The 24,145-nt window shown below is 46.9% G+C and overlaps 1 protein-coding gene across 3 annotated transcripts in view; it reads right to left on the bottom strand.

Moving 5' to 3' along the window:
* ehhadh (enoyl-CoA, hydratase/3-hydroxyacyl CoA dehydrogenase) overlaps positions 1-24,145 on the bottom strand; it is an 83,274-nt gene that overhangs the window by 48,859 nt on the left and 10,270 nt on the right. For 2 of the 3 annotated variants that reach the window (XM_084314568.1, XM_084314567.1), the window contains exon 2: positions 3,254-3,423. In XM_084314568.1, the coding sequence (XP_084170694.1) occupies positions 3,254-3,394 (141 nt within the window). In that variant the 5' untranslated portion in view covers positions 3,395-3,423. Of the gene's footprint in view, positions 1-3,253; positions 3,424-4,112; positions 4,217-24,145 lie in introns of all 3 variants that reach the window. The other variant, XM_084314566.1, reaches the window with a different exon arrangement.

Below are 24,145 nucleotides of genomic sequence, written 5' to 3'. Positions count from 1 at the left end.
GCAGCTACCATGTGTTGTCAAGTTATTGTTATAAGGACCCCAGTCCAAGCTACAACAGTCTGCATTCCCTTAACAATTGTTTGTATTGAGCCGTATTGTATTGTACCGATATGCAATATGTTAAATAAAGTTTACATCCATTCATTCTGCTAGCATTACCGATTGCATGAGCAGCTGGCTAACGTGAGCTATCAGACCATGTTAGCTCAAAGCTCCTCTTTCAACTTAACAAGCATTAAACAAAATGGCCCAGTCATCTATTCACCTTTGTTTAATACACACAGCGTTGTCTCTAATATTATCTAACTACTGATAGCTCCCGATATCATCATTTTGGTGCTGGCTAACTAGCGTGAGCTAACGTTAGCTTCTAGCCACAATGCTATACTGTTATAATGGCAAATTCCATTGACGTTAGCATGCAGCTAACAATGTAGCTACCGATCTTTTTTTAGACTAAACTATCCGCTCTTGGTGGTCACTTGTGTTGATGTTAGTTTTGTTTCATCAACAAATGACAGGCAGAACACACAGTGAATGTATCCGTTTTGTTTATTGCACTTTTATTAGACTTTGCTGAAAAAGAAGTGCTGCATTGGGTAACTAGGCAAAAGATGGTGGCGCCCGCCTTGTTGACATTTGCTTTGCAGGCACATTCAAGTTCTGATTGGTTGAAATTGCCTTCATGTTTGCCACCTACTGCCACCTACTGCTTTGGCAGTGTACTACATCAGTGTGCTCAGGTGACAAAAACGAAAGTGTGACTCGAGGCTGCCACGTTGCGGCGAAACACATATGACAATGAAACGAAAATGAAACGAAAGGTGTAACTGCCGCCTTAGTCACAACGAATGGGGAGAGCGCATTTTTGTGTGCGTGACTGCGCGTACACGCGCGTACACATCCGTGCGCGATTGCGCGTACTTCTGCCTCAGTGACGTAGCCTAAACGGCGTTTAACCGCGTTTGACCACCACTGCATGCCTGTATGTAACGTTAGGACATAGGACTAGAAGGAAATGATAGCTTCTAGCTAAATCTAGTCCACCCATCCATTTGTTTAATGCAAACGATTGTCATTATACACTGCCCTTTATAAACGAAATAAACTTAAATAGCTATGTAACGTTACAGTACATAGGACTATAGATGGAAATGATAGCTTCTAGCTAAATCTAGTGCACCCATCCATTTGTTTAATGCAAACGATTGTTATTATACACTGTCCTTTATAAACAAAATAAACTAAACTAAAGGTGCCTAAATTATGCATTACTATATTTCATCACAATATAATAGATATAGCTAGGCTACTGACATTGTCATTGTGATAATGTCAGTAGTAGCTAGCTTAGATCTATTGTTTACACTTGAAATGTGTATTTTTATTTTTCACAATATTATTTGAAAGATATTGTGTAAAATTGAACTGTATTTCTGAGTTGCAGCACTTAAAAACATTAAATGGACTGTTATATCTTATTCAATTGTGGACATTTATTCATTCCCACTTATTAGACACTATTTCTGATGGTAAAATGAGCATAAAAAGCAAAATACAGAATTCTGAAATATTAAAATGAAAAAAACGGAATTTGGAAAATAATAAAACGGATTTCATATGGCTCTAGATATAGCGTTGGCACGGAAGGCCCATCAGCAGAGGGCGCTGTTGGCCCGGAATGAGTTAATCTAGTTTTCTTTTTAAGACCGTTTAACCTGTTAACACCAGTGGAGACGGTCTGAAGAGTAAATCGCTGTTGCTGGGTAAATCGTGGAGGAGATGTTACCTATTTCCACAGTTGACTCGCCCTCATTTCTATGCATCATGGAGAAAATACCCAAAAAGAACAATGTCAAGCTGCCAACAGAGAAAGACATTTGCTTTAATACTAAGTAATCAGTAAAGTAATATCCTCAAATTAAAGCTGAAAGTCTGCACATGTTATTTGTTTAATTTCAAGTCTTCTTGTCTGAATCTTGAGAAGATGGTAAGCACATTTCCCATAATGTTGCAATGTTCCTTTAAAAAGAACACTCACAAGGACAAGCTACAGAATATAGTCTATAATATATATAATAAAAAAAACACTTAGTATACTAGTAACTTAACTAAGTAACTAAGCAGTTGACAGAGCAAGAGGGAGGGAGGGAGGCAGAGAGGGAGGCAGAGAGAGAGGGAGGCAGAGAGAAAGATAGGGAGGGAGAGTGCTGTATATACCGTATATATATATATAGTTCAAGTTCAAGTTCAAGTTCAAGTTCTTTAATAGTTGTCATACAGAAGTACAGAATACTTTCATACAAAATGCTTCTTACTGTTACGCTCCAGAGACTGTGCTAGACAAGATAGTATCAAATAACATAATATAGCATGTCATTTAGAAGAAGAAAAATGAGGTCACAGTGTTCGGTATAGACATATGTACAATGTTCTGAGTTACCATATAATATACAATACTATGCAGTGTACTAATGTACAGTACTATCTAGTGCAAAGCAGAAATGGGATGAGGTACAATTTTAGGTACAATTTACAGTAAGGTGTACGAGTTGTAGTGCAATCCTTCATCAATAAATATAAAGTGTGGGGAGTGGGTGCTACAGTGTGTTTGTTTAAAGTGGGTGTGTGCTATAAAGTGTGTGGAGTGGGTGCTACAGTGTGTTTGTTTAAAGTGAGTGTGTGCGTGTGGATGTGTGTGCTATGTGCGTTTGGTGGTTGTTGTTGTGTAGTGTTCGTTCATTGTTCGTTTAGCAGCCTGATGGTATATATATTAGGGATGTCCGATATTATCGGCCGATATCGGCATTAAAATGTGATATCGGAAAATATCTGTATCGGTTTAAAAAAGAAAAACGTTTTCCTTTTACATTTCTAGAACCTTTATTTACCCAGGCAAGCAAGTAAGAACAAATTCTGATTTTATTTATTGTCAAAAGTATGCAAAATGTTGTGTTAATTCCACAACAAGAGATATGTAATGTTAATTACCTGAAATTATTCAGTTTTTGGGGGGGGGGGAACCCTGCATATATCGGTATCTGTTGATATCGGTTGATATCGGTATCGGAAATTAAGAGTTGGACAATATCGGTATATCGTATCGGTAAAAAAGCCAATATCGAGCATCCCTAATATATATATATATATTTATTCTTACCGTATAAATATCTATCCACATGTCTGTCCATACCTGCACATAATCCTTTTACATATCTGTAATCAAATCTATAGTGAAAGAAAAAAAACCAACCATGGAATGTGCAATACGGTAGTGGCAGAACAGGGCCAACTCCAGACCTCCTCCAAAAGCCATCCCCTCTATGGCCGCCACCACAGGCTTCTCTCCAGCTTCGATGGCGTGCATCATCGGCACCAGCGGAGGTCCCGTCATCGGACCTGCAAACTCCTTGATGTCTGCCCCTGTTTCACAATGTCCATAGAAAGAAAGAGACACAACGGTACAAGTTATTTCTCTCCACAAAGACAGACACACAACCACAATGCCACTTAGATGGGACTCTCTGCATGGCAGAGATGTGCATGCGACCAGGGAGCAGAGAGCTACAGTAGCAGGGCTTTCCTTAAACAATGGTATAGGGGCACACCGCCACCATGTGGTTGTTTTTTAGCAGTGAAAGCTTGGGGCCAACTTGGAAACAGAGGCATCAGTGTCTAATACGTGATTAATACTCTGTACTCTGGGTGTGTGTGAGAGATAAAGGTTAAACTATTACACAACCTTATACACTGTACTTAAATAAATAACTTATTTGGAACCTTGTATTGAAAATATGTCTTGAAGTTGCAGGAAATTACAGCTAAATTATTGCCTTTGAGTGAAATGGTTTCATACCCCATTTACCCCATTCACATTGTTGAAATGCCAAGAAAAACATTCCTCCAAAAACAAAAACATAGGTGCAGAGCCTTCTTGAATGTTCTACGAGGGTGCTTGGTGATGAGTAGAATAAGCTCTGAGCCTTCTTGAATGTTCTACGAAGGTGCTTGGTGATGAGTAGAATAAGCTTCTGAAAGTCCTGAGCCTTCCACACACACACAACGATTTGCCATTGACACCAGCTGGATCTTCAGCAGAGAAAGTGCCTTACCCCCACAGAACTTTCCATTCTGTCCACAGATGACAACAGATGTCACCTCTGGGTCGCGGAGAGCTCTCTGCACTGTGTCAACGATACACTGCCTCACAGCAGCACTGTATGGATAGAGAGAGAGAGAGAGAGAGAGAGAGAGAGAGAGAGAGAGAGAGAGAGAGAGAGAGAGAGAGAGAGAGAGAGAGAGAGGACTGCTCATGTCATACTCTCATTCATAAGGGCTTGAACCTTTTAGATTTGTATTAAACTGAGCATAGACACATTAGACAACACAAGTAGAGCAGGCCGTCATACTGTAGCTTATATAGTATTAGGTATTGCACATATTTTAATTTTTGTAAGTATTTTTTTTTTTCTTTTTTTTAATTGATCTTTTTCCCCCTCCTTTTTCCTCAGTTTTTTCTCCCATCCCAATGTTAGTCGTTATGCCAATTCCCAATCCCCTTCCTGGTCGCTGCGCACCTACCCCCCACAGTCGGTCTGGGAGAGTGGAGGCTATCACGTGCTTCCTCCGACACACGTGTAGCCAATCAACCGCTTCTTTTCACCTGGCAGTGCGGACTCTCACTGAGAGGGTGTAACGTGTGGAAGGATCACACTACCCCCCTTAGATCCTTTCCTCGCTGAGCAGGCGCCCCGACCGAACTGTAGGAGTCGCTGTTTACAACGACCAGGACCCACCCACCAGCTTTCCCACCCCTAACACTGCCAATTGTGTTAGTATGAACGACCAGCCAAGCTGATGTGGAGAGCTGGGCTCGAACCCAGCGTCTCCTGCATTGGTGGTGAGCGCCTTGCCCACTACACCACCTAGCCGCCCCTTTTGTAAGTATTTCTATTATTATTGTATCTTATTCCTATTTTATATTTTTGACTACCGGTACTTGTTTTCTAAGGGGGGAGACCTGTGTGTCTTCCCTGGTGTGTCACCGTCCATTCTGACGGAGGACCCCAAATTTTACCCCCCGTTTGGTGCACCAGGGCTAATCACCCTGGCCCCTCGGGATGTATACTCGGAGGAGGTCAGACAGCAGTCCCCCAGTATTATGGCGGCTGCGGCCAATGGGGTCCCACTTCCTGTGCCCCCGCCGATGCCTGTCCCTGATGGCATGGTGGGGGATTTTTTTTTTAGGGGACCCGTGCTGCAGGCAGGACCTGCTGTGCCAAGAATGTGCTCCCTACATTCTTGCTTCCGGAGGGGCAAGAAGAGGCCCCCCCCGATTCCCATCACCATCCGAGAGGATGAGGTGGAGGTGGTGGAGTCATATAAGTTCCTTGGGGTACACCTGAACAATAAACTGGACTGGTCGGACAACACAGAGGCCCTCTACAGGAAGGGACAGAGCAGGCTGTTCTTCCTGAGGAGACTCAGGTCCTTCAATGTTTGCAATATAGACTGCTGCAGTCATTCTACCAGTCTGTAGTGGCCAGTGTCCTCTTCTATGCTGTGGCATGCTGGGGGGGCTACATCAACTCGAGGGACACCAACAAACTGAACAAGCTGGTGAGGAAGGCTAGCTCCGTGATGGGAGTCGAGCTAGTCAGACTAGAGGTGATGGCAGAGAGGGGGATGAGAAGGAAGCTGGCTGCTATCCTGGAGAATCCCTCCCACCCCCTCTACGACGAGCTAGTCAAGATGAGAAGCACGTTCAGTCACAGACTCATACCCCCTGTAACTGAGGGGTACAATTCCCTGACTGTATTGATAAGTATGGTATCATTAAACCACTACCGCTTTATGTACTTTAATTACTGGCCATACAGTAATTTCCAAATATGAAATCAGGTCCACACAAAGGTAATAGTCAAATATTTAATATATAGCAAAGGGTACATATAATAGTTACTTATTACATTTATGATTTGAATGCTCTTGTAAGGCAAAGGAGTACTCGTAGGCAAATCAACACTGAATGTCCAATCTCTGGTTACACAGGAAGCAAGTATACAACCTGGCTCTTAGGGGATTATAGCGATGGTCACTTAATGATTATAGCTGGATAATATACTGAAGGGGTCCCGCCGGTTGTAAGCCAGTAGGGGGGGTAGGAGAGCCGTCGGCTGTATCCCGTCTGGTCAACGATTTCTAGGGAGAGTCCAGGTACAGAACACAGTGCCCGTAGAACCTTGATCCGCAGATGAATACACTTGGGCTCTCTTGTAGACGATAGCTGTAGCTGTAGCTTTAGGTCCACACCGAAGGAGAAGCGAGGCGACCTCAGTCTGGTCTGAGCGCCGTCTCACCTTGGCTCCTCTCGGGGTAAATCCAACACTCACCGGTGTTGGCGATTATCCGCTCCACAAATCAAAGCACCAAAGCAAATAGATATTCCATGCCGTATAGGGCTCAGCAGTCGTCGGGGTAGGTAATCCAATGTGCAGGTCCACTCGTCCTCGCCCAGAACTCCTCGGATGAAAGCACCACGCGTGGTCTGCCCAACCTGGTTAAGACTCTAGATAACGCGAGGAAACGATGGGGGTGCTGCTCACTTTAGAACTCTGACCGAACGATGCACCATACATAATAGACTATTATTACTTAATAGAAATACGGTGCCAAACTCTGGCAATTCAGCTATTAATTCGCACAAGGTCTCACTGCTATTCTAAGGCCAAACAGGCCGTACTACACCGCACGCGGTATCGTGGGGTGAGGCTTCACGTCTTGTTACTTAGTTGGGTAGAAGGGTAAAGGGCTAAGAGGAATTCTACATTTCTTGCGCCATATTTATATGCACGGTGGACAGGTAGTGCCGCTCTGCTTTCGGTAGCCGTATTCCTGCGCGGAGCTGAGGCTAGTAAGGGCATGTCTCGTCGGTACCTTTGAACTTGAACGCCAGGGGCTTGTCCCTGGCGCCTGGTCCTTTTGTCCAATAAGAGAATGAACTATTATGGGCTGTAGTAGAATAAAGGGATATTCCGTGTATATGTACAAGGAATATACAAGGGATATCAAACGATATACAAATACTATTAAATATATATCCATAAATAAATATATATATTCGGTTTAATCTGATCCTTCACAACAGCCGCCCCCTAATTAGTCCCACCTAATTAGCTAAGCAGAGACAGATTAACCGCACTGTCCACTACTCAATGTCCGCTGTAAGGGGTCGGTCAGTTCACAAAGTCATGGGTCATGGTCGTCATTAAGCGAGTCGGGGAGCCTTGGCGACTCTATCAGCCTCGCCACGGGTCGGTTGTAGGTCCGCCCTTGGCCGAGCACTTCTGCCACTCTGACCTTTCCGTCGGCACCAGTGGTCACTTTGCTTACGCGGCCAGCCGGCCACGCAGCTCGGGGTAGTGACTGGTCTATGGTCATGACGACTGGACGGGATGAAGGGGGGCTTAGGAGGAAGCGGGCTTGAGACTGCTTTGATCTGTGCTTGGCTGTGCTTTCTCCTCCTCCGTCTGTTTCTCTTGTTTGCTCTGTACCCCATCTGAGGAGGGGCCGGTCCCGGCCGCCCCGTCAAGGAGTCGCTTGGGGTGCTGGGTTCGAGGTCAGCTACGTCTGGAGCGCAGCTGAGGGGGGTGGAATTCCGAACTCCCTCTGGTACCCACGGTTCTCCCACGGGCCTCTCGCTTAATGTCAATAGCCTCTGCTGTACGGGGGAGAGGCCGGTGTCGCTCGCCTCTGTGTGTAGGCAGCGTGTAGACGTGGGTTGACTGTCAAGTCCGTAGAGGGGGCCCTGGAGCGTCCATCCCAGTCGGGTCTGAACCGCGACTGGGCATCCTTTGGGTCCGACGTGGGCCGCCTCAATTGGGAGAATGAGGTCCGCGTGGTCGGAGCCGATGAGCAGGGTCGGTGTGGCGCCGTCGATAAGCGGTATAGGTAGTTGACGTAGGTGCACATACTTAGCCATCAGCTGTGGGATGGGGTAGGTGTACTGAGACAGGCCTATGTCGTGGCTGGTGAAGACGTTAGTTATACTATACTGCTTCTCGGGCTGGTCCACCGCTGCTATCTTGAAGGAGACCTTTTCACCCTTTATGGTCTTCTGGTCCCTTCTGATGGTGCGTATGGTCATTGTATCTTTGACACCTCGCAGGCCCAACTGGGCTGCGGCGGAAGCGAGGAGGAGAGTCTTTTCAGACCCATCGTCCAGGACGGCGTAAGTGTCCAGGACCTTGTCCTCGTAGCTCAGGAGCACTCTGACCACTTTGAGGAGCACTTGGGGGGTCCCGCTATGCTGGTCAATGTGGAGCACTCCTGTGTGTGGTGACGTAGAATCTATATGGTGCGAGTCGCACCGTTGGTCCCAGTGTCTGCCGTAGCAGTCGGGACACCAGGGAGCGGTCTGGTGGAACTTTGGTGCTGGTGCCACCGCCTCGGCATGGTACATTACCGCAACGGGCCCACTCGGTTGTCCTGGCTGACGCCTGTTGATGTCATGCAGGACCTCCAAGTGGGTGCCACCGCACCTGCTGCACTTCTTTTTCAAGCGGCACTCAGCTGCTAGGTGGCTGCGCGCGCAGCGGAAGCAGCGGCGGTGGTCCTTGACCCACTGACTCACATCATCCGTGGTCGCACTGATACAGCCGATGTTCTCCCTCACAGTATTGGCACTCAATCTTCCACTGGTCCTCTTTCGTCGAGGGGGTGTTGTGGTTCTTGTGTGGTACTGATTCGGCTTGGTGCATAACGGTCACCAACCGGCGGTTATCTGTTTGTCCCCGAGGTCCGAGTCTTGGGCTTGGTCCACTCCATACGAACGTGTCGAGTCGTAGGCTACTGACCTCCCTGGCGAGGAACTCAGATAGGTCTAGGAGGGATGCCTCTGGACCGTTGGGGTCGCGGTAGTCTCTCTGCCGCCTGAAGCGCTCTTGTCGGGCGGGAGGGAGCTTCTCTAATATCCTCTCTACGTTAGAGTTAGCGTACAGTTCGTAGATACCCTTTTCCTTTTGGGACCCCAGCATCCCTACCAGGGACTGTACTTTGATAGACAGGTCATCTAATGCTCTGTTGTCTCTGGCTGGGGGGAGACGGTCAATGTCTCTTATCTCCTGTATCACATAGTCCCATACGCGTCCATAACGTTGGTCTAGTGCTGCTAGAGCCGCTGTGTATGGGGTAGTAGAGTTGGCATAGGCCAGCGCTATATTGTGCGCTCGGGGCACCTTGAGGTGCTTCAGTAGGGTAGCATACTTGTGGCGTTCATCAGCTACATCAACCATCATTGTCTCTAAGCACATCCGTAGCTCCGTGTACTGTGCTCGGTTCTCATGGGTGAAGTCTGGAAACGTCGGTGTGCCAAGGTACGATGCCATGGATGACTGGCACATCGGTGAGCGTTGGGGGAAGAGGCCTCCTAGGCGAGTCTCCCCGTGCGTGTCGTCTTGGGCTGGTACTTGGTGGGTACCGAAGGTCGGGTACCCAGGTGCTGTTCCTCGGGGCTGGCGGTGCGTCAAACTCACCCGTGAGTGGAGTCGGGGGTTTGTAGCGCAGGGCCTCGGGGCTGACTTCTGGGCTGTACTGGACCTCCTGGTCCAGAGTACGTTGCTGCTGGTCGGGGCTGTACTGGGCCTCCTGGGCCAGAGTACGTTGCTGCTGGTCGGCTTGACATTCCTCCTCTTCCTCCTCCTCTCCCTCTGCTAGGACCTGGAGTCTTCTGTTCAGTCTCTCGGCGTGGTCCGGTTCTTCCCGGTTGCTGGGTCTCGTATGGACCGGCCGGGAAGGGGGTTCGGAGACGTGGACAGGATCCTCCTGTTGGCGGAGTCCCGGGTCGCTTCGTCGGGTAGGGGAATGTGTCCTAGACCCATGTCTTGACGATCTCTGAGAGCTCCGTGCGGAGTGAGGGGGTGTCGCCATGGCAACCAGTTTGTCCATCAGCTCCGCCTGCAGCCGGTCGCGCTCTGCCTCGCGCTGGGCATGGGCTGCGTCGCGCGCTGCTTCGCGCTGGGCATTGGCGGCGTCGCGCTGCGCATTGGCCAAGTTCAGCTCCAACTCCATAGTGAAGTTCGCAGACGACACGGTGGTGGTGGGGCTGATCTCGGACAACGACGAGAAGGCCTACCGGGAGGAGGTTGAGGTACTGGAACGCTGGTGCCAGGACAACAGCCTGCTCCTGAACATTGGTAAAACCAAGGAGCTGATCGTGGATTATAGGAGAGGACAGCAGGAGACACACACACCACTGATGATTAACGGGGCTACCGTGGACAGGGTGAGCAGCTTTAAGTACCTGGGGGTCCACATCTCAGAGGATCTGACATGGTCAACACACATAGACACAGTAGTAAAGAAGAAACAGCGCCTCTACCACCTGAGACAGTTAAGGAAGTTCAGAGTATCGGGGAAGATACTCCAGTCCTTCTACTCAGGAGCTGTAGAGAGCATCTTGACCGGAAACATCACTGCCTGGTATGGAAACAGCATGGCACAAGACAAGAAGGCCCTACAGAGAGTGGTGCGCTCAGCCGAGCGTACCACGGGTATTGCACTACCTCCCCTGCAGGTTCTATACAACAAGAGGTGCAAATCCTGAGCCTGCAGGATAATGAAAGACCCTCACCACCCCAATAACAGCCTGTTCCAGCTGCTGAGGTCAGGCAGACACCTGCGAACCCCAGCTACTAGGACAGAGCGGCTTAGGCTCAGCTTCTTCCCCCAGGCCATCAGAGCCCTGAACAATGAACATTGAGTGCCACAGAACACTGAACTATCCACACACAAGCACACATGAACACACACACGACACGCACGCTGTGCACGCTCACACACTAGCAGCCACTTAACACTTTAACATGAGCGGTCACACACTCATGCCGCACACTTATGGCCAAAAGGAAAGGCCACTTTAAATTAGAATAACACGAACAGTGTATTGCACTACCAAAGCTACCTAGCATGTCCTATATGCTCTGTAAATAACTATGTACAGATACCGAGATGTCACACCATGTTACCTGTTACCTGTTTATTGCACAATGTTGTTTTTTTATTGGATTCTATTATATGTTGTAACACTGTATTGCACATCGTTGCGGGCAAGACCACCCGCATTTCATTGTATACTTGTATGCCGTGATGTTACGACCCTGGCTCATGGGTACGCAACCTATGTGTAATCAACACCAAAACCCTGTGCTCTAACTCAAAAATGCTACTAAACCAAGGAACTACTAATATAACTATAAACTAATGTACTGGTAACCCAACGGACAAGGACTGTAAGGACCTGACAGCTCACTCTCTCTAGGCACAGACCGTGCATGTGTGTTTCTGGGTCTGCCTTTGAAGCTCCCCAGCAGGTAACCAATCAGCACTAATTGGCTAATTGGCAGCCCTCACCTGCCTGCCCTGGTGACACAGGAGTGACCAGGCCTCTAGTACATAACACCTCCCCCACCAAACTGGTTGCCCAAGAGGCAACCACTACACAACAACCCATAAACAAAACAAAAAACAACTGTGACCCCTTAGTTGTCAGGGCCTCTACCACAACAGCGATAACGGGTACCACAAACACCGGTACTACGATCGTGAGAGGGCGTCTGCTAGCACGTTGTCCCTCCCACGAATGTGGCGAATATCCAAGTTATACGCCTGGAGGAACAAACTCCATCGCATCAAACGATGATTCGAATTCACCATGCTGCGAAGAAAAACCAAAGGGTTATGGTCTGTATACACAACAAGGGGTAAACTGGAGGATCCCACGTAAACATCAAAATGGTTCAAGGCAAGAACCAAAGCGAGCGCCTCCTTCTCTATAGTAGAGTAGTGCAGTTGATGCCTGTCAAACTTTTTAGAAAAGTAGCACACTGGGTGCTCCACCTCTAATGCATCCTCTTGCAGGAGGATGGCTCCAGCACCGAGGTCACTAGCATCCACTGCCAACTTGAATGGCAGTTGAAAATCGGGAGCTGACAGAACGGGAGCGCTAATCAGAATACCCTTGATGCTCTCAAAAGACTGTTGACAAGTCTCAGTTCACACGAAAGGTACCTTATGACTGAGCAGATTGGTCAAAGGGGCAACAACAGAAGCAAAGTTCCTACAGAAACTCCTATAGTACCCTGCCATACCTAGGAAGCGCTTTAACTCCCGCCTGGTGATGGGAGCAGGGAAGCCCACTATAGCCTCCACCTTAGCTGTAATGGGGCACACATGCCCACGTCCAACCACCTTACCCAGGTAGGTAACCGTGGCCTGTCCAAATTCACATTTCGCAAGGTTAACTGTCAAGTTAGCATCACCCAACCGCTTGAACACTTCGGCCAGATGCTCCACATGTTGTGACCAAGAGGAACTGTGGATAACCAGGTCATCCAGATATGCCTCACAGAACGCTACCCCGCCCAGGACCTTGTTCACTAGCCGCTGAAACGTCGCTGGGGCATTTCGCATGCCAAAGGCCATCACTGTATACTGGCAGAAACTCTCTGGTGTGACAAAAGCGGATATCGCACGTGCTCGCGGAGTAAGCGGAACCTGCCAGTATCCCTTTAGCAAATCCAATTTACTTACAAAGGCTGCTGAACCCACCCGATCGATACAGTCGTCCATCCGAGGCAGAGGGTACGAGTCCGGCTTGGTTACTGCATTAACTTTACGGAAATCAGTACAGAACCGATGAGTGCAGTCTGGCTTATCAACAAGCAGGCAGGGGGAACTCCACGCACTAGAACTGGGCTCCGCAATGCCATGTCTCACCATATAGTCTACTTCCTTACTCAAGATCCTTCGTTTTTCCGGATTCACCCTATAGGCATGTTGCTTAATTGGCCCTGCACTACCAACATCAATGTCATGCTCGAGTACATTAGTACGACTAGGGACATCAGAAAACAAACGTGTATGCTGTCTAAGTAGGCGCACCACATCCGTACGCTCAGGAAGTGGTAAGTATGACAGGTGTGAGTCCAAGTCACCTAGTATCTGGGTGTTTGGCAACCGGCCCTGAGAAATCTCCTTCGACACAGAACAGTCGGCTACAATAGGAGATGCAGAAACTGTTATAACAGCCACAGGCTTGACCCCTGACTGGTCAATCTGAGCCCTATCATTGTACGCCTTCAACATATTGACGTGACATAATCTACTCTTGCGCCTGCGGTCGGGAGTTTTAATCAAGTAGTCGACCTCACCAACTTTGCGCTCAATGGAGTATGGCCCACTGTATTTAGCCTGTAATGCAGACCCAAGAATAGGCGAGAGAACCAACACCTTGTCTCCCGGTGAGAACACCCTATGTCGGGCCCGCCTATCATACCACACCTTCATTTTTCCTTGGGCTACCTTTAGGTTCTCTTTCGCTAGTTCACATGCTCTACTAAGCTTAAGCCTGAAGTCACACACATAGTCCAACAAATTAGTAGAGGAAGGAGTGTGGTCAGCCAACCACTTTTCCTTCAGCAGTTTCAAAGGACCCCTCACTGTGTGGCCGAACACCAGCTCAGCCGGGCTGAATCCAAGAGACTCCTGGGTTACCTCCCTAGCAGCAAACAGAAGCAAAGGAATTCCATCATCCCAGTCTTTGTCAAACTCCGTACAATATGCCCGCAGCATTGTTTTGATAGTCTGGTGAAATCTCTCCAGCGCCCCCTGGGACTCTGGATGATAGGCAGAGGAAGGGCAATGCTGGATAGACAACTGCTGGAGGACCTGAGCAAAGAGACGGGACATGAAGTTAGACCCTTGATCTGATTGAATGACCTTTGGTAGACCAAAAGTCGAAAAAAACCTAACCAGAGCTTTGGATATAGCTGGGGCTGTGATCTTGCGTAAAGGAATGGCTTCAGGAAAACGGGTCGCTGCACACATAATAGTCAAAAGGTACTGGTTCCCTGTCTTAGTTCGAGGGAGGGGACCAACACAGTCAATGAGGATCCGCTCAAAAGGTTCCCCAACGGCAGGGATAGGCTGCAGAGGAGCCTGAGGGATCTTCTGGTTTGGTTTACCAACCACCTGACACACATGGCACGAGCGACAATATTGTGCCACATCTGACTTCAAACCAGGCCAACAAAAATGTCTCAGCACACGGTCATAAGTCTTCCTGACCCCCATGTGACCAGCAAGATCATGATCATGTGCTAGATGCAGTATATCAGGACGATACACGGCTGGAACAACAATCTGAAACACACTGCCCCAGTCATCCAGACTGGACAGGTTAGGTGGTGTCCACTTTCTCATGAGCACATCATTGCTAACAAAGTATCCTTGAGACGTATCTACCATTTCATCCTCTAAAACCGCCTCTTCAAAGAGGGACGACAAGGAGACATCCTTGTTTTGCTCTAGTACCAACTGCTCATGAGACGGTATCACCTTACCAAAACCCTCATCAGGGCCACTTTTCAACTCAACAAAGAACGTGTCACTAAGTGTCATATCACCATCTAAGTTAACAACCTCATGGGTGTCACATTTGACCTTTGACATTGCGCGTGTTACCGCACACACAGGAAACACTCCTGGATGCTTCTGTGCGAGCTCATCAGGAACCTCAGAAACTACAGGGACGGGAATTACAACTGGAGTAGCCAGCACTTTGCCACCGGCCAAATCGTTCCCTAGAATGAAGGACACCCCCTTTATGGGAATGTGAGAACACACTCCTACGACAACATTGCCTGATACTAAGGGAGAGTTTAGCGAGACCTCATGCAAAGGAGTATTCACAAAGCCTCCTCCAAAGCCCTGAACAATGGCACCGGAATGCAATGAAGAATCTTCCGAAAATGGCAAAATCCCATCCAGAATGAGAGACTGGAAAGCTCCTGTATCTCTCCATATTGTAATAGCCCGCCTTGATCCTAATTCACCAACCAGTGAAACAAATCCATCCATCCTAAATGTTGAGGAGCCCTCTAGCTCCCTGTCTGCACCTTTGATACTTCGCACCCCACCCGCTAATGTCGGCATAGGTGTCCTGTCTATGATTTCTACCAGAGCCACCGTTTTTACATTTTTCTGCTTAAGCACAGGGCATCCAGCAACAATATGACCAGGCTCCTTACAGTAAAAACAGATAACCCCCTCTGGGAATGCACTAGCAGAGCCACCTTGCCTAGGAGTCGAAGTAAACCGACCAGCAGACACGGGTGCCGGGAACCGGCTCCCCTGAGAAGGACGCCTACTACCCCTGGACTCCACACGGCCCTCCTCTACAAAGACAGATTTGTGTGTTAACACAAACTCATCAGCCAAGACAGCAGCGTCGGCTATCTTCGATACCTTATGCTCATTTAGATGTGTGGAAACGTTATCAGGAACACACCTCTTAAATTCCTCTAGGAGAACCAACTGTCTGAGCTGCTCCCTTGACTCTGCTTTTTGCGAGGTGCACCACCGGTCAAACAGGTTCTCCTTCTCTTTTCCAAATTCAACATAAGACTGCCCCTCCTGCCTACGATAACCTCTAAAACGCTGACGATAGGCCTCGGGGACCAACTCATAAGCCCTCAATATGGAAGCTTTAACAAGTTCATAATCAGCGCTTTGTTCAAGGGACAGAGCAGTGTAGGCTTCTTGTGCCCTACCAACCAAAACACATTGTAGCAGCAGTGTCCAGGCGGTATCAGGCCACTTCAATGTGGTTGCCACCCGTTCAAAAAGGGGAAAATATCTTTCCACGTCTTTCTCAAAAAACGGAGGCACCATCCTAATATTCCTGCCTACATCAAAACCGGAACGTGACTCTGGATGCAGAGCACCCGCCTGTAAGGCAGCATGCTTATACTCAAGCTCCTTCTGCGCATGCTCGTGCTCCAGCAACATTTGTCTCTCCTTAAACTCACGCTCCTCTTTCCTCTCTCTCTCCTTAAGCTCACGCTCCTCTTTCCTCTCCTCACGCTCTCGCACTAGCTGCCTTTCTTTAAACTCCAACTCCCTAATCCTCCACTCACCCTCTACACCAGGTAATAGCGGAGACACGTCAGACAAAGGAGGCTCCTCCACCCTCTCCTCAAGCACCTGTTCCCTAATGAGCAAAACCCTCAAAGCACCCAAGGCAGATGGTTTCAAACGTTTCTCACTGGGAGTAAGCTCGACCTTGTAGTGCACAGCAAGCTCGAGCAGTTGTTCTTTGGAAAATTTGTCTAATAAGTCATGAGACGGGCGATCAACAAAGTCCCTGATGGAAGCCATTGTCACTGAACTAGACACCCCAAGCTACACACCCAACCTCACAGACACGAAGAACCACTAACGAACCACGAAGAACAACGAAGAACCACTGAAGAACCATGAATAATGCTAATTGCCAACAATAACAACCAGAAGGGAACGCGTGGAAATGTGAGCTCTACGGAGCGCACCTTTCCAGGTTGCACAAACAAACAAAAAAAAACAAAAAAACACACCCACCCTAAATAGACGTGTCATACACGCAGGGTGTTAGGTGCTACCAGGTATGCTCACCAAACATTTAAACAAACAAAATAAATCCAACAAAATATTCCAAACAGGTGCGCCTTCTAACCTGATGTGACCACATATGCTTCTACGTCTAAACTGCAGAAAACCCCGGCCTACCACATGTCTACCCTAAGAAACACTAAATCAAGCCCTACCACACTACCTGTGTTTCCTGGCCGCCCTAACCTACCTACCCTTAAACTAATGCCCTGTAGACCTAACTTTCTTCAACCACACCTGCTACCAGTCAAAGATCATATACAATAATTTCATTGACCGCCCCAGGAGTACGCGGTGCACCGGACGCTAACCAACAACCAGAAAATAATATCCCTATCTACATGTGGTGCCTACTAAACTATATATTTTAACAGCATAAGTAGTCACATCAAATTACAAACAAATACGGCATACTCACCTGTTTGATGAAAATGGCTCAGCCCCCACGTTACACCATGTGTAACGAACACCACCCAAACCATAATATGATGACACCCCGTGCAACACAAAAAAAAATCACCAAACAAAGTTCTAGGGGTAAAAGATCCCGGACGAGCGCCCAATTGTTACGACCCTGGCTCATGGGTACGCAACCTATGTGTAATCAACACCAAAACCCTGTGCTCTAACTCAAAAATGCTACTAAACCAAGGAACTACTAATATAACTATAAACTAATGTACTGGTAACCCAACGGACAAGGACTGTAAGGACCTGACAGCTCACTCTCTCTAGGCACAGACCGTGCATGTGTGTTTCTGGGTCTGCCTTTGAAGCTCCCCAGCAGGTAACCAATCAGCACTAATTGGCTAATTGGCAGCCCTCACCTGCCTGCCCTGGTGACACAGGAGTGACCAGGCCTCTAGTACATAACACGTGACAATTAAAACTCTTGACTTGACTTGACTATTGAAGCGTTGCAGAGTTGTGCCGAGTCCCACTGCATCAGACCAGGCTCCGTGAGGGAATTATGAATAACATGGCGAAAAAATTAAATATGATCTCAATAACGTCGTACGCCATGGATTGGCAGAATTAGCATGAACTTGAAACACATCGTACAGCGTTTTTGGCGCAGGATGTTTTAAAGGTGGCAAATAAGGAATTGTACAAATGAAAATGCTGGTTTGATACAAACAAGCTATCATTAAATCTGAATAAAACCAAATGCATGCTATTTGGAAATCGCAAAATAAATACAGAACTCTGGAAAATGAAAATGTCAAAATCGATATATATGAAATCAAGTTTTTGGGTGTCTTACTAGACCACAAACTCTGCTGCAAACCACACATAAAATATCTATGCTCAAAGATTGCGAGAAGCTTTGGAATTCTGGGTAAAACTAAATGCATCTTAAATCAGAAATCACTGTGTACACTCTGTATTGCACACTCATTGTACCCTACCTGTCATATTGTGTTGATGTTTGGGGAAATACATATAAAACCAACCAACAAAAGATATGCACACTGCAAAAAAAGAGCTATAAGAATTGTACATCATGCTGGTTATAGAGATCATACCAATTGTTTATTTGTTAAAAGTCAAATTTACGGTGGCCAGTTTCGAATTGCAGCCTCCCGTAGGTGCTCTTTAAGAGCGGATTTGAGGGCGGCTACGTGGCGTAGTGGGCAAGGCGCTCGCCACGAAATGCGCTCCACATTTGCTTTCAGTTTAGCTGGTCGTCCGTACTAATACACATTGGCCGTATTAGGGGGTGGGAAACTGATGGGTGGGGATCGGGCGTTGTGGACAGCGACTCCTACAGGTCGGTTGGTGCGCCTGCGCAGTAGAATCAGGAAGTGTCGGGGGCAGCGTGAGCCTCCCACGCATTACTCCTCGCCACTGAGAGATCGAGCTGCGCAGGTGAAAAGATGCGACTGCTGTTACCTCAAGTACCGGAGGGGACTTGTGCTATGTATGACTTAGTCCACATTGCAGCCGGCTTGTGGGAGGCAAGAAACAGCGTCCGTGACAGGGGAGGGTTGAATTGGATGATACGAAATTGGGATGGGAGAAAATATAGAAAATGGGAGAAAAAGTGGATAAAAAAAAAAAAAAAAACGGATTTGAATGTGGGTAGGGATTCACATATTTTTTTTTTACTTCTTCTTCTGTTGTTCTTCTAGTAGCTATACACTATGAATTGAAAATGGGGGACCCTGGTGTAAACAAGACAAACGTCTTTCTCTCGTCTGCATCCCCTTAACAATTGTATGTATTGAGCCGTACTGTATTGTAGGGCTGGGCGATAAAACGATAACTATCGCGATAAATTATTTCCTCGAAATAAACATGAAACGTGGTCGCAAAGTTTCGATATATCGATTTTCCAAGCTTGGATATGAGCACACGCACTAACAACCAATCAGTGAAGGAGATGGCCGACAGCGGAAGGAGACCCGGAGGTAGGACTCAGTAAACAAGGCTGGCTAGGCTAATTAGCTTGCACAGCGCTATTTTATAGTTTACCTGCCGAGTTGGTGTGTGTTTTGAATTCTGAGGGTAACTGTTATAGTAGTGTGGGGTATACGGTGGACGTCGTTGCAATGTATTGGGGCGGAACAGAGTATTTTATGGTCATATTTAGTACATTGTCATGGAATACATCGCTTGGAAACGAGGCTGGCTAGGATAATTAGCTTGCACGGCGCTATTTTACAGTTTACCTGCCGAGTTGGTGTGTGTTTTGAATTCTGAGGGTAACTGTTATAGTAGTGTGGGGTATACGGTGGACATCGTTGCAATGTATTGGGGCGGAACAGAGTATTTTATGGTCATATTTAGTACATTGTCATGGAATACATCGCTTGGAAACGAGGCTGGCTAGGATAATTAGCTTGCACGGCGCTATTTTACAGTTTACCTGCCGAGTTGGTGTGTGTTTTGAATTCTGAGGGTAACTGTTATAGTAGTGTGGGGTATACGGTGGACGTCGTTGCAATGTATTGGGGCGGAACAGAGTATTTTATGGTCATATTTAGTACATTGTCATGAGATACTCCACTTGCTCTGGCTAACTGCTAACGTGCGCGGACTGATGACGACATCAACTCGACTCTCGAGACATTCGCAGCAGCAAAACAAGTCTATTAATAGCCCGTCCATCGGCGCCGGGCATAAGACGTTAATTAAACTTGACAGACATTATATCGACGATAATTATCGATATCGAGTTATATGAAAATAATTTTATAATTTTATCGCGATAACGTTTTTGGCCATATCGCCCAGCCCTACGTGTATTGTACCCATTCTGCAATCTGTTAAATAAAGTTTTCAATCAATCATTCATTCAGCTAGTTGGTTAAGAGGGTAATGTAATGGCTAGAAGGTATCCACATTACAGCCGGAAGACCAACGCTGTACGTTGTAATACTATGAATGAATGAATGAATGAAAACTTTATTTAACAGATTGCAGAATGGGTACAATACAGTACGGCTCAATACACACAATTGTTAAGGGGATGCAGACCAGAGAAAGACGTTTGTCTTGTTTACATCAGGGTCCCCCATTTTCAATTCATATTGACATTTATGACATACACAACATACATGACATTTATGGCATAGGGACATACAGGTATTTAGTACTGATACATTTGTGACATAAACGGTATTCAAATATACAGTACTGTTACCCATAGATCCTGACAGAGTATATACATATGATGGGGAGGGGACTGTACATTAGGAGGGGGTGGGTGGGTGGGAGAGAAATATACATACGGTGGGGTGGAGACTGTACATTTGGAGGGGGTGGGTGGGTGGGAGAGAAATATGCATACGGCGGGGAGAGAATATATACATGCGGCGGGGAGGAGACTGTCTATTAGGAGGTGGTGGGGGGTTTGGGCATTTACAGGGGCCAGTTTCGAATTGCAGCCTCCCGTAGGTGCTCTTTAAGAGCGGTTTTGAATGTGGGTAGGGATTCACATTCCTTTACAGCTTTGGGTAGGGCATTCCACATTGATGTGGCATAATTGCGAAACGTGTTTAGTCCCTTGTTTGAGCCGAATCTGGGTTTAACATGATTTGTTGAGCTTCCTCTGGTGTAGTGGTTGTGATATTCACTGACCTTTGGGAAGTATTTTGACATGTACATGGGTACCTTAGTCGTATAGTGTATCTTGTAGACCAGGCCCATTGCAAGTTGCTGTACTCTGTTGTCTACTCTAAGCCATCCTAGGTTGTCAAAGTGGGCAGGGGTGAGGTGGGTTCTGGGGGTAAGGTCAAGTAGAAGTCTGACCAGTTTGTTTTGTGATGTTTGTAATCTTGTTTTTAGTGCCTTTGAGGTGCTTTGGTACCATGAGGTGCAAGCATAGTCGTAGTACCCTTGAATGAGTGCTCCTGCCAGAGTCTTCAGGGTATTCTTGTTTACCAGAGAGGAGATCCGGTACAAGAATCTAGTTCGTTGGTTGACTTTTTTTTATTACATTGGATGCCATTTTGTCACAGGAAAGATTTGCCTCTAGGATGGAACCCAAGTAGGTAATTCCGTCTTTCCTTGTGACAATATTGTCACCCACTGTAACTGAGAAGCCGTCGGTCTTTGTAGCTGTGGCCATTATATGGTTTCATAATTTATATGTTATTTGAGTTTGTAAGTCTAGTGTAATATCTGAGAATGTATTTATGTTGCATTTCTTATTTTCTTTATTATTTAATTTGCTACAGTTTATAGTATATTCATTTTGACGTCTGGTTATGTGTCCCGTTAGGCTGCTCTCGCGTTTTTCTTTTGGGACTGATTACGGCACCTGCGAGCAAGCGGCAGGGATGGTCGGAGTTGTAATGGTTCTACCAAGACTGTTGACAAGAACAGAAGAATGAAAACCCCTTTTATGTAGCATGCAGCCGAGGAGGTATTTAGTGTTTGTTTGTATTTTGCTTTGCTGACGTGTTGTTTTTCATACTGTGTATATTATTGTTTGTGTTGACCTAACGCGACTTATGTTTTCTGTTTTAAGTTTTCATGGTGGATTGGAGGTGGATTGGAGGACCAAGCTTTCAATAAACCCGTAGAAAGAAACCACTTGTGTCTGCTGTGCTTGGAAGGAGTTATAGTGAAAACTCGACTGTTCATCGACGCAAGTGGGCGATGAAGCAAGTCCAAGTTTAAGGCCGGCGTCCAGCAGACTTTCCCCGACAATTGTTTGCTGCGCACCGTCATCAAAGGACAGATGAGTCACAAACAATACGCACTACACGCATAAACACAAAGAAGTAAGAAGATGCACACAGTTTAAAGAGCAGCGTTTCAAGGTAAAGCCATAAAGAACTTGGACATTATAAGTTAAGAGTGGTCTAAGAAGAGGGCTTTTTTTTTTTTTTTTTTTTTTATCTTTTTTTCCCCTTCATTTTCCTCCGATTTTCTCCCATCCCAATGTTAGTCGTATGCCAATTCCCAATCCCCTTCCTGGTCGCTGCGCACTTACCCCCCACAGTCAGATCATCTGGGAGAGTGGAGGCTATCACGTGCTTCCTCCGACACACGTCCAGCCAATCAACCGCTTATTTTCACCTGGCAGCGCGGATCCTCCCTGAGAGGGCGTAGCGTGTGGAAGGATCACACTATCCCACTCAGGTCCTATCCGCGCTTAGCAGGCGCCCCGACCGAACTGTAGGAGTCGCTGTTTACAACGACCCGGACCCACCCCGCCAGCTTCTCCCACCCTCTAATACAGCCAATTGTATTAGTGTGAACGGCCAGCCAAGCTGGTGACAACCCCGGAGCTGTGAGCTGGAATCCAGCTCACAGCTCCGGGGTTGGTGACGAACGCAATCTCCGCTACGCCACCTAACCGCCCAGAAGAGGGCTTTTGTAAACGTTTCTATAATATGTTTACTGTGAATTCTAATTACTGTGGTGTGCGTGCTGAACGTTTTGACTTATTTGCCTATATAATTTAATTGAAGCTAACCATTTATACACACATTAAGGTGTCAACGTTAAAGTGTAAATATATTTTCTGATTGAACTACCCATTTCTAATTTAAATTGTGTTTTGGAAATTATAACCTATAAAAAAACACTTATAATTTATAAGTGAAGGCTATTATTGGCATTTAATATTTATGTTTTCTAAGTGTTCTGAAGTGCTTAATACATATATAGAGGTTATTTTGAAAGCCAATTGAATTAAGCAATTTGATTTATTTGGATATTACTGCATTTAATTCAAATTTGAGTACAGCAAATGTTAAAGGTTTAGAGGTTTATTCACTATTTTTTCTTTACAAATTTTGGTAAATTTAAAGTAGTGATTTAGAAATGACAGAGCCAAGTGAGTCTGCAATTGAGGTAGGGGACAGTGTTAGGGATAGTGAAAATTCCCAAGACCGACCTGAAGAAGGTCAGGTAGATGGTGCTGAAGCCCAGCAAGAGGAAGGGCAGCAACCAAACCGACCTCAAAGAATCAGAACTCTAACAGAGAAGGGTAAAGCAATGCAGGAGGAAAAGATCAAAGCACTAGGCTTGGGCGGTAAAAAATTTTCATACCGTCATACCTTGCTGACATAATACCCCGGTATACGGTATATGATGGTATGACTTTCATTTTCATCAGCGGGGGGGGGGGGGGGGGGCAACCCGTGTTACCAAGTAAACAAATCACGGAACGATGGCCAGTTAGCCCGCAGCATCCTAGTGCTAGTAACGTTAGCTCTCAGAACGGTAGCAGTTCGCCCGCAGCATCCTAGTGCTAGTAACGTTAGCTCTCAGAACGGTAGCAGTTTGCCCACAGCATCTTAGTGCTAGTAACGTTAGCTCTCAGAACGGTAGCAGTTAGCCCGCAGCATCCTAGTACTGCTAACGTTAGCTCTCAGAACGGTAGCAGTTCGCCCGCAGCATCCTAGTGCTAGTAACGTTAGCTCTCAGAACGGCAGCAGTTAGCCTGCAGCATCCTAGTACTGCTAACGTTAGCTCTCAGAACGGTAGCAGTTCGCCCGCAGGATCCTAGTACTGCTAACGTTAGCTCTCAGAACGGTAGCAGTTCGCCCGCAGCATCCTAGTGCTAGTAACGTTAGCTCTCAGAACGGTAGCAGTTCGACTGCAGCATCCTAGTGCTAGTAACGTTAGCTCTCAGAACAATAGCAGTTCGCCCGCAGCATCCTAGTGCTAGTAACGTTAGCTCTCAGAATGGTAGCAGTTCGCCCGCAGCATCCTAGTGGTAGTAACGTTAGCTCTCAGAACGGTAGCAGTTAGCCCACAGCATCCTAGTACTGCTAACGTTAGCTCTCAGAACGGTAGCAGTTTGCCCGCAGCATCCTAGTGCTAGTAACGTTAGCTCTCAGAACGGTAGCAGTTAGCCCACAGCATCCTAGTACTGCTAACGTTAGCTCTCAGAACGGTAGTAGTTAGCCCACAGCATCCTAGTACTGCTAACGTTAGCTCTCAGAACGGTAGCAGTTAGCCCGCAGCATCCTAGTACTGCTAACGTTAGCTCTCAGAACGGTAGCAGTTCGCCCGCAGCATCCTAGTACTGCTAACGTTAGCTCTCAGAACGGTAGCAGTTTGCCTGCAGCATCCTAGTACTGCTAACGTTAGCTCTCAGAACGGTAGCAGTTCGCCCGCAGCATCCTAGTGCTAGTAACGTTAGCTCTCAGAACGGTAGCAGTTCGCCTGCAGCATCCTAGTGCTAGTAACGTTAGCT

This window comes from Notolepis coatsorum (genome assembly GCF_963971535.1).
Source record: "Notolepis coatsorum genome assembly, chromosome: 5".
Lineage (NCBI taxonomy): Eukaryota > Metazoa > Chordata > Actinopteri > Aulopiformes > Paralepididae > Notolepis > Notolepis coatsorum.
Note: the sequence above shows the minus strand (reverse complement) of the source record. Positions and strands in the feature narration are given on the sequence as shown.